Below are 12,887 nucleotides of genomic sequence, written 5' to 3' on the forward strand. Positions count from 1 at the left end.
CTAAATTTGTATTGGCCTCATTGACACAGAGCTTATCTATTCTTACTGCAGTGAATAATGACTTATAAATTAGCTTCCAGTTCTGTTTCTCAGTAAATAAAACTCAAGGGCCATTCATTTCAAGCAGTCATTTTTAATGCATTAAAAAAAAAAAAAGAACTGAAGTGTTGCATACAGCAGTATAATCAAGCATCATCCATCTCCAAATACAGCAAGACAAGCAAAGCATTTGGTTTGATTACAGCAGTGAGAAGATACTGAAGCAGCAGTGTTCAGCTGAATTGCATTAATTTGACAGAGTGGTGCAATAGGCTGAAGGTTGTGCAGAGTCTACAAGAAGTTAAAATCAGAGCTCATTCAAGGTAAAAGGGTGCAGTTACAGGTTTTCTACAGCAGTAGGTTTGGTCTTTGAGTCTGGGTACAACAAGAAGCCGGAGAAAGTGCTGTCATCCTCACTGCTGGAGTAAATTCCATTCCAGTCTCTCAACGTCTCCAGCCAGACCTGGTCACCTTCACTCAGCTGCAGCAGTGCAAGGTTGGATGCCTGATCGATGTCTTGGCCGTAGAGAGAATCCCGAGTCCGCAGCTTCCGTATCCCGTTAACCACCAGGGCAGCCCGCACAGGCCGGTTGCGCACAGTGATATGGTAAGTGAATAAGTAGACGCCTGGGTGTGTGACATTGAACTTGTTGAGTGCTGGATCCCAGTGCCCTTCCCCGTTGTAAAATACTTTATCGAACTTCACAGGTACACCGGGCGGAGGGAAGGATCTACTGGGGAACAAGCCCACACTGAAGGCAGAGCGAACCTGCTCCACACTCTCACCAGGTGGGCCTTTAGGGCCCCGAGGCCCACGCCCACCTTTAAGCCCCCTCTCTCCCCTCAGCCCTGTCATTCCCCTCCCACCTGGAGATCCTGGGGGCCCTCTCGCCCCAGTATCCCCCTTCCCTCCTGGAGGCCCTGGCTCCCCTCTCTCTCCCTTTGCGCCGTCAGTTCCATTCACTCCTGGGGGGCCCACCTCACCTCTTAGACCAAGGGGCCCACGTTCACCCACATCTCCTTTCTCTCCTTTCTCACCTGGTAAACACTCGCCTGTAAGCCCTTGTTCACCTTTCTGACCCTTTGTCCCAGTTATCCCTGGGGGACCCATAGGCCCCTCTCGCCCAGTGCTGCCCTTAGTCCCATTCAGGCCAGGCTCTCCTCTTTCTCCCGGGTCCCCTTTCAAACCACTGAAGCCACGTTCACCCTTTTCTCCTTTGGGACCTGGGTCACCTATGTTATGTAAAGGTTATATTCACATGAGAAGGCATGTTTTAATTTAAATGCTTTAATTTTCAAATTGTGATGTAAATTTGCAAAGGGTGTATTTATACCTATTTTAATCTCATCTAACAGTATGGCTAAAACAGATTTGGTAAAATATACCAAAATACACCATATAATTTCTACTGAAGTTCTCAGCGAAAACTACACACCTTTTTCTCCTGGTTTTCCTGGGGTCCCAGGGATACCAGGAAGACCCACAGGTCCTTGATCACCTTTTTCACCTGTGGTAGTTTTGATAAATAAAGCGTAGAAAATGACATCCACAAAGTACTTGTACAAAAAAGCGTTTTGCAAAAAAGGAGAGAGAGACAGAGAGAGAGAAACAGAGAGACATTCAAGAACTCTCTTGCTCTTAAGCCCCGTTGTACCTATGTCGCCATTGAGTCCATTGGCTCCAGGTAGTCCTGCTGGTCCTGGAGGTCCTCTAGGCCCTGTTTCTCCCTTCTCTCCTGGCAACCCTGGAAAAGAGAAGACTAGGAAGAATGGCAAGTTTTGATATCAAAAAGGTGATTTTCTTGAAAATAAAAATCCTTACCTGGAGGGCCCCTCTCTCCTTGCGGCCCCTGTGGCCCTCTCTCTCCCTTGGGCCCAATGGGGCCTCTTTCTGGCGGACAGCATTCACAAAAGTTAAAGAAGCATTCATTGTAGTCAAGGGTATAGTTTCCATGGGTGTTCCCAGGGGCCGCAATGGCATCGGTGTGGAACTCAGTGGGGTAAGTGTCGCTGGAGTAGGTAGTGCTGTCTGTTGGGGACAAGGAGTAAGCATCCATCATAACCTCAGTTGTCTCATCTGTGTGCAGGCTGCTGGAAGGGGGCGCGGTCGTGGTGGTGGTTCTTCCAAATCCTCCACCAGCACCTCCGCCACCGCTCCCAGCTCGAGGGGGCTTCTTGGTGGTCTGAGGTTTGGGCCAGCGTGTGGTTCTGGCAGCGGAGGTCAGCATGGCCATCAGAACCACAAGGAGAGTGGTGAGAAAGATAAGGCGAATGGATGGCATACTGAGGGATTGCCACAATGACGCGAACAAAGGAAAGTGAACTGGAAGTTAGAAGCCTACAGACAAAACAGGTGCAGAACTTTGGAAAAGGTCTACTCCATTTCAACAGGGTGCATTTACAATGTATATTAAAACAACAAGTGCACCTTACCTGCTGATGTTGATGGTGCTGGCTTTTCACTCCATCCCCCACGACTAATGATTGATGCAGCTCCTTCCTTATATTGCCCTCAGTACCTCAACTCCTGCACCATCAAGCCAATGAGAGAACAAGGACAGAAAACACTGGGGATTATTAGGAGGTCGGTGGGCTGGCAAGAACAGATTACGTGACTCCTGAGGGATATGAAATAAAGCAGGTTGTATACAACGACTTTATTCTTTGTGATATGGGATATGATTCAAGGGCCCAAGAGTACATACACTGCTAAGGTGGTGTTCACACACATGCTTGCTTTGTACACAAACAGGAGAAACTATAAAGTTACAAACACAGACACACATTCACAGAACACATGTGCATACACATATTGTTTATACGCACAAACACACACATTGTTGGTAATGAATAACATCACATATGAGAATTACCGAAGTGCTGCACCTTGTAGTGATCACACCATTTGGCAGTACCTCAAAGCAGAAAACGGATCACCATGCATCCGGTGGGAGAGGGATCAATGTCCCAAAACAGGTGGCGTGGCAGCATTGATCCAAACCTTCACCCCCTTGATCTAACAAACCCAATAAGCCCAGTAAACCCAGTAAACCTCATGGAAACCTGCCCCACTGAACCAAGCTTCACATGTCTCATGTGAGTATGTGTTGGGTGTTCTTTCGACCTCTGACATTAACTCTGAATGATTCTGGTTTGTTGCCAAGATTTCACACAAAATATGCAGCTATGGGAAAATCGAAGATGAACGACACAAATCCAGAAGGCACCAACATCCTTGTGTTTTTGTTTTTATGGACTTGCTGTCTAAGTTGCCAGAACATTTAACATCTTTAACTGAATTCAAAGTGAACAGCCATGACACCAGATCATCGTTCCTCACACTTGTTTGGGCCTGATATTTTTATTATTGTTGACTGATTATATAACTGTGTGAGTGTGCTGACTGCTTTGTGTAACTGAATTGTCTTGTCGTGTGTAATTTGTTCTCTGGTCTCTCTTGAAAAGAGATTTGATCCCAGTGAAACTTCCTGAATGAAAATAAAGCTTAATGAGAACAGCTTTCTGTGAATGATGAGGACTACCAGAGGTGTATTACTCCAGAGAGTCAGGAGGAGGCAGTGTTTGTTAAGTGCAATCACCACTAACCAACATCTAAGGCCTGGTCTCTCATTAATTATTGCAATACTAGCCCCATAGTATAATCAATGATTAGTTATTATTGTACCTTTTTATTCAGAGTTTGCTGTATACGTATTTTTGATATTGTATTGATTAACATTCAGTTGTTCATCTAAAATTATTGAGAGACTTTATTGACCTTGTGAAGGAAATGATGATGTTACAGCAGACTGGGGATAAAAAACAAACTAACAAGCAGACAAAAACAATCAATCAAACCTATAAAATATACAATATATACATCAGGAACAGTATTAATTGTGGGCAGTTTCAGAAAGGCTGGAGTTCATTAAGAACTGTGTAATATGGCAATGTCCAATAACTGCAGCAACAGTCTGATATACTATTGCAGATTGTAGTGCAGCAGTGTGTTCACCTGTCACACAGAAGTGAGCTGTGGAGTAAAAATGTGTCTGAATTTAATACGACCATGATATGTAATGTTATACAAGATGACATCATCATTTGGTTCCGCAGCCAACGCCATTGGCTCCAGTGTTTTGCCTGTGCGTCGTATGGGTTTGCAGCTGCGCACTCCTGTCAGCGCCGACTACATTTCACGAATGGCCAGTGTCAAGTTCGCCACTATGACAATAATCCACTTCCTTTAGGCACTTTCAAAATAAAGCCCTTGTGTTTTTAACTGCCATTGTGCACCCGTGTAAGGCGCTTGCTTTTGCGGCGCTTTATTAAGACAGCCTCAGCTGGACTTCCCGTTTAATTCCGCCGCTATCTCGGTGGTTTGACACAGCTGAAGAATGGAGGTGTGTGTGAAAAAAATGTTATGTTGATGCGGAGACAGAGCAGACACATAACCGAGAGAAGAAACGGGGTCAGCGGCGGAAAAGGAGGACACCTCCAAGTCCCATCGTCGATTATTACCCCTCGGTGACTCCCATGTCTCTCTCCGGGGTGGGTCTAACCCCAAAAAATCCGTCATCCTACAATGGGCTGTGGGAGATCGGCTCAACTCGGAGATTCCTCTTGTAGCTGTTCACAGAGCCGAGGATAGGACCAAGACATCACACCAAGTCAATGAGGGTTTCTCGTCCGCTTTCGTCCTGCTCTTCTCGGCCCCGGAGTCTGACAGACAGCCGCGCACAGTGCGTAAATGCGCTCGGAGTAGTGAAGACAGGCCTCCGAGGAACACTTTAAATGTTGAGATTCAAACCTTGTCGGACATCGTGTTAGTGAGTCTATTTCTTCATTGTTCCGCTGAGCGGATGGAGTGAATTGTGCAAAAGGGGAGAGAGACAGACCACAGTTTGGTTGCGTGTGATGATAGGAGACACAATGACGCTCTTGTCTCTTCTGGGTCGGATCATGCGCTATTTTCTCCTCAGGCCGGAGACATTGTTTCTGTTGTGCATAAGCCTGGCGCTGTGGAGTTATTTCTTCCACACGGACGAGGTGAAAACCATCGTCAAGTCCAGCCGGGATGCCGTGAAGATGGTGAAGGGGAAAGTGGCGGAGATGATGCAGAATGACCGGCTGGGAGGCCTCAGTGTCCTGGACGCAGAGTTCTCCAAAACCTGGGAGTTCAAGAATAACAACGTAGCCGTATACTCCATACAGGGGAGGAGAGATCACATGGAGGATCGCTTCGAGGTGCTCACCGACATCACTAACAAGAGTCACCCGTCCATTTTCGGGATATTTGACGGTCACGGTGGAGAGGTAGGCTGGGGGGGGAGAGGTTACACAGGCCCATCACAGCACACTGCATTTGTTTAGACTCGTCAGACCCAGAGACCTGCTGCTGCACGAGTTCTCAGCATCACTTCCAGCATCACAGGTAGAGACAGACAGACAGACAGACAGACAGGTAGTTTAGTGGAGAGATTATATGAGCATTCCTGTTACTCATGTGGGATAAGAGCCCCCTTTCAACATGACTAAATTATACACTACATAACATTATAAAAAATATTCTAGGAACATTAATTAGTGTGATAAGACAATATCATCTCTTTCTCTTTCCATAGAGATGCAGGTTTCTATAGGAACACAATTATTTGAATTGAGGCACAGGCATACATAACATGTGTTACTTCACACTCCCCCCATGTTTAAATACAGCAGTTCCCCTCCCCACTCCAGCATTGTGTTCTATTGTGTGAAAACCTCCTCCAACCCTCTGCCAGTCAGGGAGTTTGACTTGGGATTCACCACAAAGAGCTTTTGTGTGTGTGTGTGTGTGCACACACTAGGGTTAGTGTGGGTTTTGTCTATCTCTCCTCCACTCCCTGTTTTGTCAAGGGTCAGTGGTTTCTCATGGTTGCCTTCAGACCACGTGTCCATGGACGCCATCTGTCACACCATCACCCCTGTCCCCCAGAGGTTCCTGTATAGGACACATGTCACCAAATGATTAAGTTGTCTTCAGTCTTCTTGTTTTAATTCTTATTTGTATTTAACCAATATTTGATTTCATGCAGACCTAAGGAGGGTCAAACAAAAGTCTTTATTTCATTGATTACAGGAGATTTATTTATTGTTACTTAGAGTTGCAGTTGCTGTAGTTAAACTATAAGAAGGAAAGCTGTTTTTATTTTTAGGAAAAAGCACCTCGAAAGCTCGGTGGATAAAGTGTTGTATAACCAATTAGTAATATTCGTTGATTTTTACACAGAAAATTACTCCAGGAACCGCTGCCCATTCGTTTTTTAAAAAAGATTAGTTGCAAGAATTGCCATTGGCTTGTATTCAATGAAGGAGCGAGGGACAGAGAGTGGGCCGCTATGTCTATTCCTGTCCCATAAACAAATATTTGTCCTTCCTGTCACGTCTCTGACTCTTTCTGCCCCTTCTTCACTCTTTCTCTTCTGCTGTCTGTTTTTGTCCCTTTCTTCCCTTTCTCTATCTCTGTGCATTGTCTAGATTCGAACATGTTTTCTTGTTTGGTCTATTCCTTTATCTTTTTTATGCTTTATTATTATCCTTTTATCTTTCAGTAGTCACAGTCAAATAGGATTTTTGGAAAAGAACGGGTCACTTTGACATTGACCTCAGCTATTATAGGATCATTAGCATCAATACACAGACCTCATCCTGATATATGGAAACACACTCGACCATAAACACAGATCCCAGTCTAAAAACTAAGCACTAACACTAAATGCAAAGTAAATAAATTGGAGATGAGTCTAATGTTAAGGTTCATTTGAGAAAGTTGTGTTTACCCTCCGGGACTCTTAATGCTAATGATGTTGATGGGAAAAATTACTGCATATGTGAATATCCCTCAACATTTATTTGATAGTGCGCAACTGTAAGCATGCACACACACACACGCATTGACTTTATTAAATGAAGCAATGTCGCCAAGCCAAATATATGGGTAGATAAAACAGGCTGTGTCTGGTAGTGCAGTGTGTTCTGGCACTGAAAACATGCAGGAAATTTCTCAAACACGTCTGCGTGTTTTTTTTGTTTGTTTCGTTATTTTATCGAGTCAAGCAGTGAGTTATGGCCCTGAATTCTAAAAGTCAGCAAAAGCTGCTGCTCTTCTTTTAACTTGATTTACCGACACTATTTTTGAGGAACTGTGGAACTGTGAGTAGTTTACAACTTAAATAGTCTTTCACACTGATTTTCAGTATAAAACTGAATTTATAGTTACACACTGACTCAAGGGGGAAATAGGATTTAATAAAGCAGCAGATTCAATAAGAGATCCAGAATACTAATTGATTGACCTTTTACAAAGTTGGCCCAATATATGACATCCACTCATTAAATCCTCAGACTGAATATTATTTAAAGTCTGTAACTGCACAGATCCTGGTATTTTATGCTGTTTGCTGCAAATGGAAATTTATACTTGATGCCTTCTTCCTGACGGCTCTCTGTGTGCTCATTCATTAAATAAATGAATGAGCACACTCGTCGAACAAAAGCGAATGAGAGATGGGGGTGGAGCAGGAACAGATGATTTTATTCCAGTGATCATTAGGAATGCTTTAATATCTCATAATATTTCATGCCCAGGTTTCTTTGTTGTAATTTACTTCCAGTTCCATTTAATTCATGATAAACATTTTGAGGAAAATTGATTCAGATATCATTTGAGACAGTTGATAACCTTCATTTCTGCATCGATGGACCACAGGGAGTTTTAGTTTATCTTTGCTCAGATATAAATTGAAACTGAAATGCATGATCATATACATGAAAAGTGAAGTACAGAAAAAAAGCACTGAAGGGTAATAAAACTTGAAAACTGATTGAAAATTCGCATAAGCACATACTTGTGCTGTAGAACAGCTAAATCACATCACTACAGGGATACAGTGAAGCATGTAGATTGAATGTCCTAATTTCCATTGGAAGTGTGAATATGAAATATGTACGCTGTATCTACCAAGACATTAAGATGGTATAAAATTTTGCATTTCATTCGATAGCATTAGCATAATGAAAATCTTGGCAGAGAAAATGAGAGAAGAAGCAGATAAGTAAGGGCAGGAGGAGGAGGGCAAGTGGGCTGGAGGATGAGGAGGTTGTTCAATAATTCAGCACAGAGCACCTACTTTATGTAATGAAAAAAAGCACTCCTCTAAATTAGAGTTGTATTGGACCACGTTACCTGGCAAGCACAGGGGGAAAGATCTAATAAGTAACAAATTCACAATATGGTTTACCATGGTTTACCATATTCACAATTATGGTGACCCATCAAGCTGAGGATAATTAATATAAACGTGATGAAATGTACATGCGTAATACGGCACAGCTGATTTTATGAATAAGGTTTTCCCTCAACTTGTTTAGTAAAAAATATAATTGGAAAAATGATTTTGTTTCTGTAAAGCAGCAGCAGAACAAGTAGGTAAACACAACATTGTAACATATACTGTACATATATACATATACATATACATACACATATATACTCCTTACAAAGTTGCTATGACGAACATGTTGGTAAAGGTGTTGTATATTTAGAGCCAAGTGGAATTGCAGAGCTGTGGCTTCATCTATATGAGCAATGCCTTTCAAATTACAGTCATTTAATTATTTAATAAAAAAAATATTTATCAGTGCACCTTTAAACTCCTTTAAATATGGCATAATAATCTGACCACATGCAAACAGTCAGTCCTCTTGATGTTGTCTAAGTATGTATTACTGACATAGAGTCTAGCTTGATATTTCTGAACTTGTATCTGCCATTGACAGCAAACACAGCTCTGTGCTCCACCTGTACACATTCTGTGTCCTCCCTCTGTCTTTCCTAACCTCCTGACCTCCTCGTTTACCCAGGCTGCAGCTGACTATGTGAAGGCTCACCTGCCAGAGTCCCTGAAGCAGCAGCTGCAGGCCTTTGAGAGAGAGAAGAGAGAGAGCTCTCTCTCGTACACCAGCATCCTCGAGCAGCGCATCCTGGCTGTGGATCGTGAGATGCTGGACAAGCTCTCTGCCAACCACGATGAAGCAGGTCAGGAGGGTGGAGGAGAGCGGTGGAAAGTGAATATACAACATATACATATATACATATATATATATATATATGACAGAGAGAGGATAAGTTGGAAAATCAGACTTTAAACTTTTGTGGGAAAGTTGGTTTTGGGAAAAGAAAATTGGCAGCTGAGATGTACTTACTGTAAGACTCTCCCTACATAGGACTGATTTTTTTTTATCATTTAGTATTCATTGTGTTTGACCTACTACTGACCCATGGGTCAGTCATATTATTAAGGAAAACTGGCCTCTTTGCCTCATGTGCACTTTCTACCATTACATTAAGACCTTTGTCTTCCACAGATCTGTAGATTGCATTTTAAAGGTCACACATTTCTATATATCATGACAGATTACTGTACTGATACTCTGAGCCCTGAGAATCCGGTAAAGTCTAATTTATTTATTATAGTGTGGAACGTCAATACTTATATAATAGTGTCAGACATTGATGTGATAATGTGATAGCAAAAAAATGTTTGTGCACAGGAAAACAATTTATCACAGTGTTTTGTGAATCATCACAGGCTACTGAAATGTCACACTGTGGTAAACCTCAAGCTTCTGTTACTCCCATCTGTTTAAAATAAACTCACAACCAGATTTGGGTCAGATTTTTTTTTGGGACATTTACTAAACTTTTAAATAAGTCAGCATCCTCAACTGTTCCCATTCATTTTTGTCTCTCTGTCTGCCTTGCAGGGACAACATGTCTCGTAGCGCTGCTCTCAGACAGAGAACTCACTGTGGCCAACGTAGGAGACTCCCGTGGCGTGCTCTGTGACAAAGACGGGAATGCTGTTGCACTGTCACATGATCACAAACCATATCAGCTCAAAGAACGCAAGAGGATCAAGAGGGCAGGTACATGAGAGAGCAACAACACTAGAATATACAGCTTACCTGCACTACACTTCCCTGTGGTTGAATTTCAGGTCCTTGGCTGCCACCGGTTGGCCTGTTAAGGAACAGCATTGTGTTAAACAGACTGCAGAGTCATAAATAAATACCTAAGCAGTGTGATTAAAGGATTTTCCCAGGTTAGCATTTATCACATCATCACATTATCTCAAATTAATTGAGAGTAGCTCCTTCAGGCTTAGCTTGTTTTGTTTTTTGTCACACTCACACAATAGACAAATATAAGTACATTTGTGGGTTAAACAAAGACTCAAAGTAGCCTGTGATTTGGACTGATGCACAGTAAACTCACCAGGAGCCATGATGCATTTTCTTTCTCATTATCAGATCATCAGATTCTACTTAAGCTCAAATTAATAAATAAATTTTGAATTTTTATCTTAATTTCTAGGAGGTTTCATCAGTTTCAATGGCTCCTGGAGAGTGCAGGGAATCCTGGCGATGTCCCGCTCTCTGGGAGACTACCCACTGAAAAACCTCAACGTAGTCATCCCCGACCCTGATATCATGACCTTTGACCTGGACAAACTGCAGCCGGAGTTCATGATCCTGGCTTCTGACGGCCTGTGGGATGCCTTCAGTAACGAGGAAGCCGTCCGGTTTGTCCGCGAGCGTCTGGACGAGCCTCATTTCGGTGCCAAGAGCATCGTCCTCCAGTCCTTCTACCGCGGCTGCCCCGACAACATTACTGTAATGGTGGTAAAGTTCAAAAGTGGAGTTGGGGGTAGCAGCAAGGCGGCAGGGGAGTAGGTCTGGAACTGAGAGAATATAAAGTGCAGACACTGAGAACTGTACTTTTGACAAGTGTACACACATATACAGACAAACACATACATGCAAACATTTAAAAATGAGGTTTTGATTTGTTTGTACGGTACTGATTAAGAGCATGTAAACACAATGTAGACCCAATGACCATCTGCCAACTTAATAACAAATGCATTAAAAGACATTAGTTCTCAGTTCAACAGTGGAGATGCATAAAAAGGGGGACAAACAGACACCAAACAGGGGATTTCTCTTAACCAGCACACTTTAGACTGTGATTGATTTACTACTGTTTACTGTACATGCACATGAATGGTACAGCTCCACTGGAGGCTTCTTCAGAGGAAGCTTCAACTAGTGCCTATTCAAGAGTTACTGTGCAACTACAGGAAGCTACTGAAAATGCATTTGCGAAGAATCACCCTGCTTGCTGCATTTTGATGAATAATAATGTATGTAATGCATCACATTGTTGACCTGGAAAAATTAGTCAAAATCATAAAAGACTCCAGTGGATCCATACCTTTATTTAACTAGAAGTGATCCAACACCCAAAATCTAAATTTTGAGTATCAGACACTCATCCCCCGTAGAAGTGAGGGGTGGCTGTTTATTATTTGTAGTGTCGTCCTCGTGCTACATTCAGACTCAATTCATGCTGGTTACAATGGACTCTAAAAGCCAGCAAGTCAACACAGTGGAAAAAAGTAGCATAAATATGTAGTTAGTGTAACAGCAGGAGCTCTGATTGGTCAGCTGTAATGTGTGGCAGGAGTCTAAGCAATTACAGCTCCTACTACTGCTCTGTGGGTTGGGTTTCATGCACCACACTGCTTATGCATGTTTTAATTAAAGATACCTTTTAAATTGAGGGAATCATGAAATGGAAACTGTAAACACTGACACAGAGGTCTAAGGAATTGTGAGATGAAATATGAAAGACTGACATAAATAACTAGAAAAACAAAAAGTTACATTTAACAGCCTCAAAAGTAACTTTGGTTTTATGTTCCTGGCTGCCAACCAGTAAACTATATATGGAATTTAAACCAGTGTGTGAGTGAGCATTAGGTTGGTTTTTCAGTGAACGAGCTGCAACAGAGTGATCTGAGGCGTTTCTGTGGATATTGTCTACTTTTTTCTCCACTCTGGAGAATTGATTGCCATTGAAATGCTTGTCACCGTCAACCAAAGTGACACAGCCACTCTTGTCTTTGAATGCTTCGGTTCTCATTTTTACATCACCTTTCAAGTCTGCGGGAAATGACTGGCACTTAAAAGCAAAACATTTTGGGTGGAAGGCCACTTACACATGCAACACACACACATGCACACAGACACACAGAATTCTGAAAAAAAATGCACTTTTCAGATGTTTATTTTTTTGGAATGGTGAATTCTTATTACATATCAAAAAATGTAAACACTGTATATCCTCAGTAATACGAGACGGTTTTAATGTGTGTAGAGCCTGATTTAGTTCCTGACCTTCACCTCTTGGTAACGCAATTTTATGGAGCTAATGTTGCATCAAAGTGATTTTACACCATCTGTATCAGGGCATGTGCTTTGGCGTATCCATGATCATGAACAAAGTACATAGAGTATGCATCTATGGACATTTGGTGGGTGCCTTTGGCCTGGGAAGCACACGAAACAGGAGGCACAACAGACTTCCACGCCTCTGCCGCCATGAGAAACTGACTAAAAGATGACACATCACGAACTGTGCAGCCACAGCTGGAATGCTAGTAGCTAGAAATATGATATACTCCTGAAGCAATACAACCGGTGTCATCGACAGCCACAACCTGTCAAGGACAGTTACAGTAAACCATACTTGATTTATTACAGTTATTTTATTATTATTATTTTTTTTTTTTGCCACTGTGTACCATAACCTTTACATCAGTTGAAAGAAGCCTTTTTTATTTATAAGTTTACCTAATGCCTTATTTATTGTAGAGTTTTTGGATGTGTCTGGCAGATTGCCAAACCAGTATTCTGTATATTCATTCTTTTTTTTTTATTCTTCTGTACATGAGCAGGAGTTT

General features: G+C 42.3%; 2 protein-coding genes and 1 long non-coding RNA gene across 4 annotated transcripts; 1 reads left to right on the forward strand and 2 right to left on the reverse strand.

Moving 5' to 3' along the window:
- Positions 1-281: 281 nt before the first annotated feature.
- Positions 282-2,566, reverse strand: otol1a (otolin 1a). Its single transcript, XM_041054518.1, has 5 exons — positions 2,473-2,566; positions 1,862-2,377; positions 1,695-1,784; positions 1,476-1,547; positions 282-1,272 (listed from the first exon to the last, which is right to left on the reverse strand). The coding sequence occupies exons 2-5, from the start codon at positions 2,319-2,321 to the stop codon at positions 377-379; spliced, it is 1,518 nt and encodes a 505-aa protein (XP_040910452.1). The 5' UTR covers positions 2,322-2,377; positions 2,473-2,566; the 3' UTR covers positions 282-376.
- A 1,877-nt stretch (positions 2,567-4,443) lies between these two features.
- On the forward strand, positions 4,444-12,887 carry ppm1la (protein phosphatase, Mg2+/Mn2+ dependent, 1La). The gene is made up of 4 exons (XM_041054543.1): positions 4,444-5,355; positions 8,944-9,118; positions 9,847-10,008; positions 10,457-12,887. Exons 1-4 carry the CDS (start codon positions 4,957-4,959, stop codon positions 10,813-10,815), a joined length of 1,095 nt encoding a protein of 364 aa, XP_040910477.1. The 5' UTR covers positions 4,444-4,956; the 3' UTR covers positions 10,816-12,887.
- LOC121192721 lies at positions 5,302-10,381 on the reverse strand. 2 transcript variants are annotated; one of them, XR_005895242.1, is made up of 4 exons: positions 10,048-10,381; positions 8,971-9,097; positions 5,886-6,022; positions 5,302-5,458 (listed from the first exon to the last, which is right to left on the reverse strand). It is a non-coding gene; the product is annotated as an uncharacterized LOC121192721 (long non-coding RNA). The 2 variants fall into 2 exon arrangements; XR_005895241.1 differs by having other exon boundaries at positions 5,412-6,022.

This window comes from Toxotes jaculatrix, chromosome 14, assembly GCF_017976425.1.
Source record: "Toxotes jaculatrix isolate fToxJac2 chromosome 14, fToxJac2.pri, whole genome shotgun sequence".
NCBI classification, from domain to species: Eukaryota; Metazoa; Chordata; class Actinopteri; family Toxotidae; genus Toxotes; species Toxotes jaculatrix.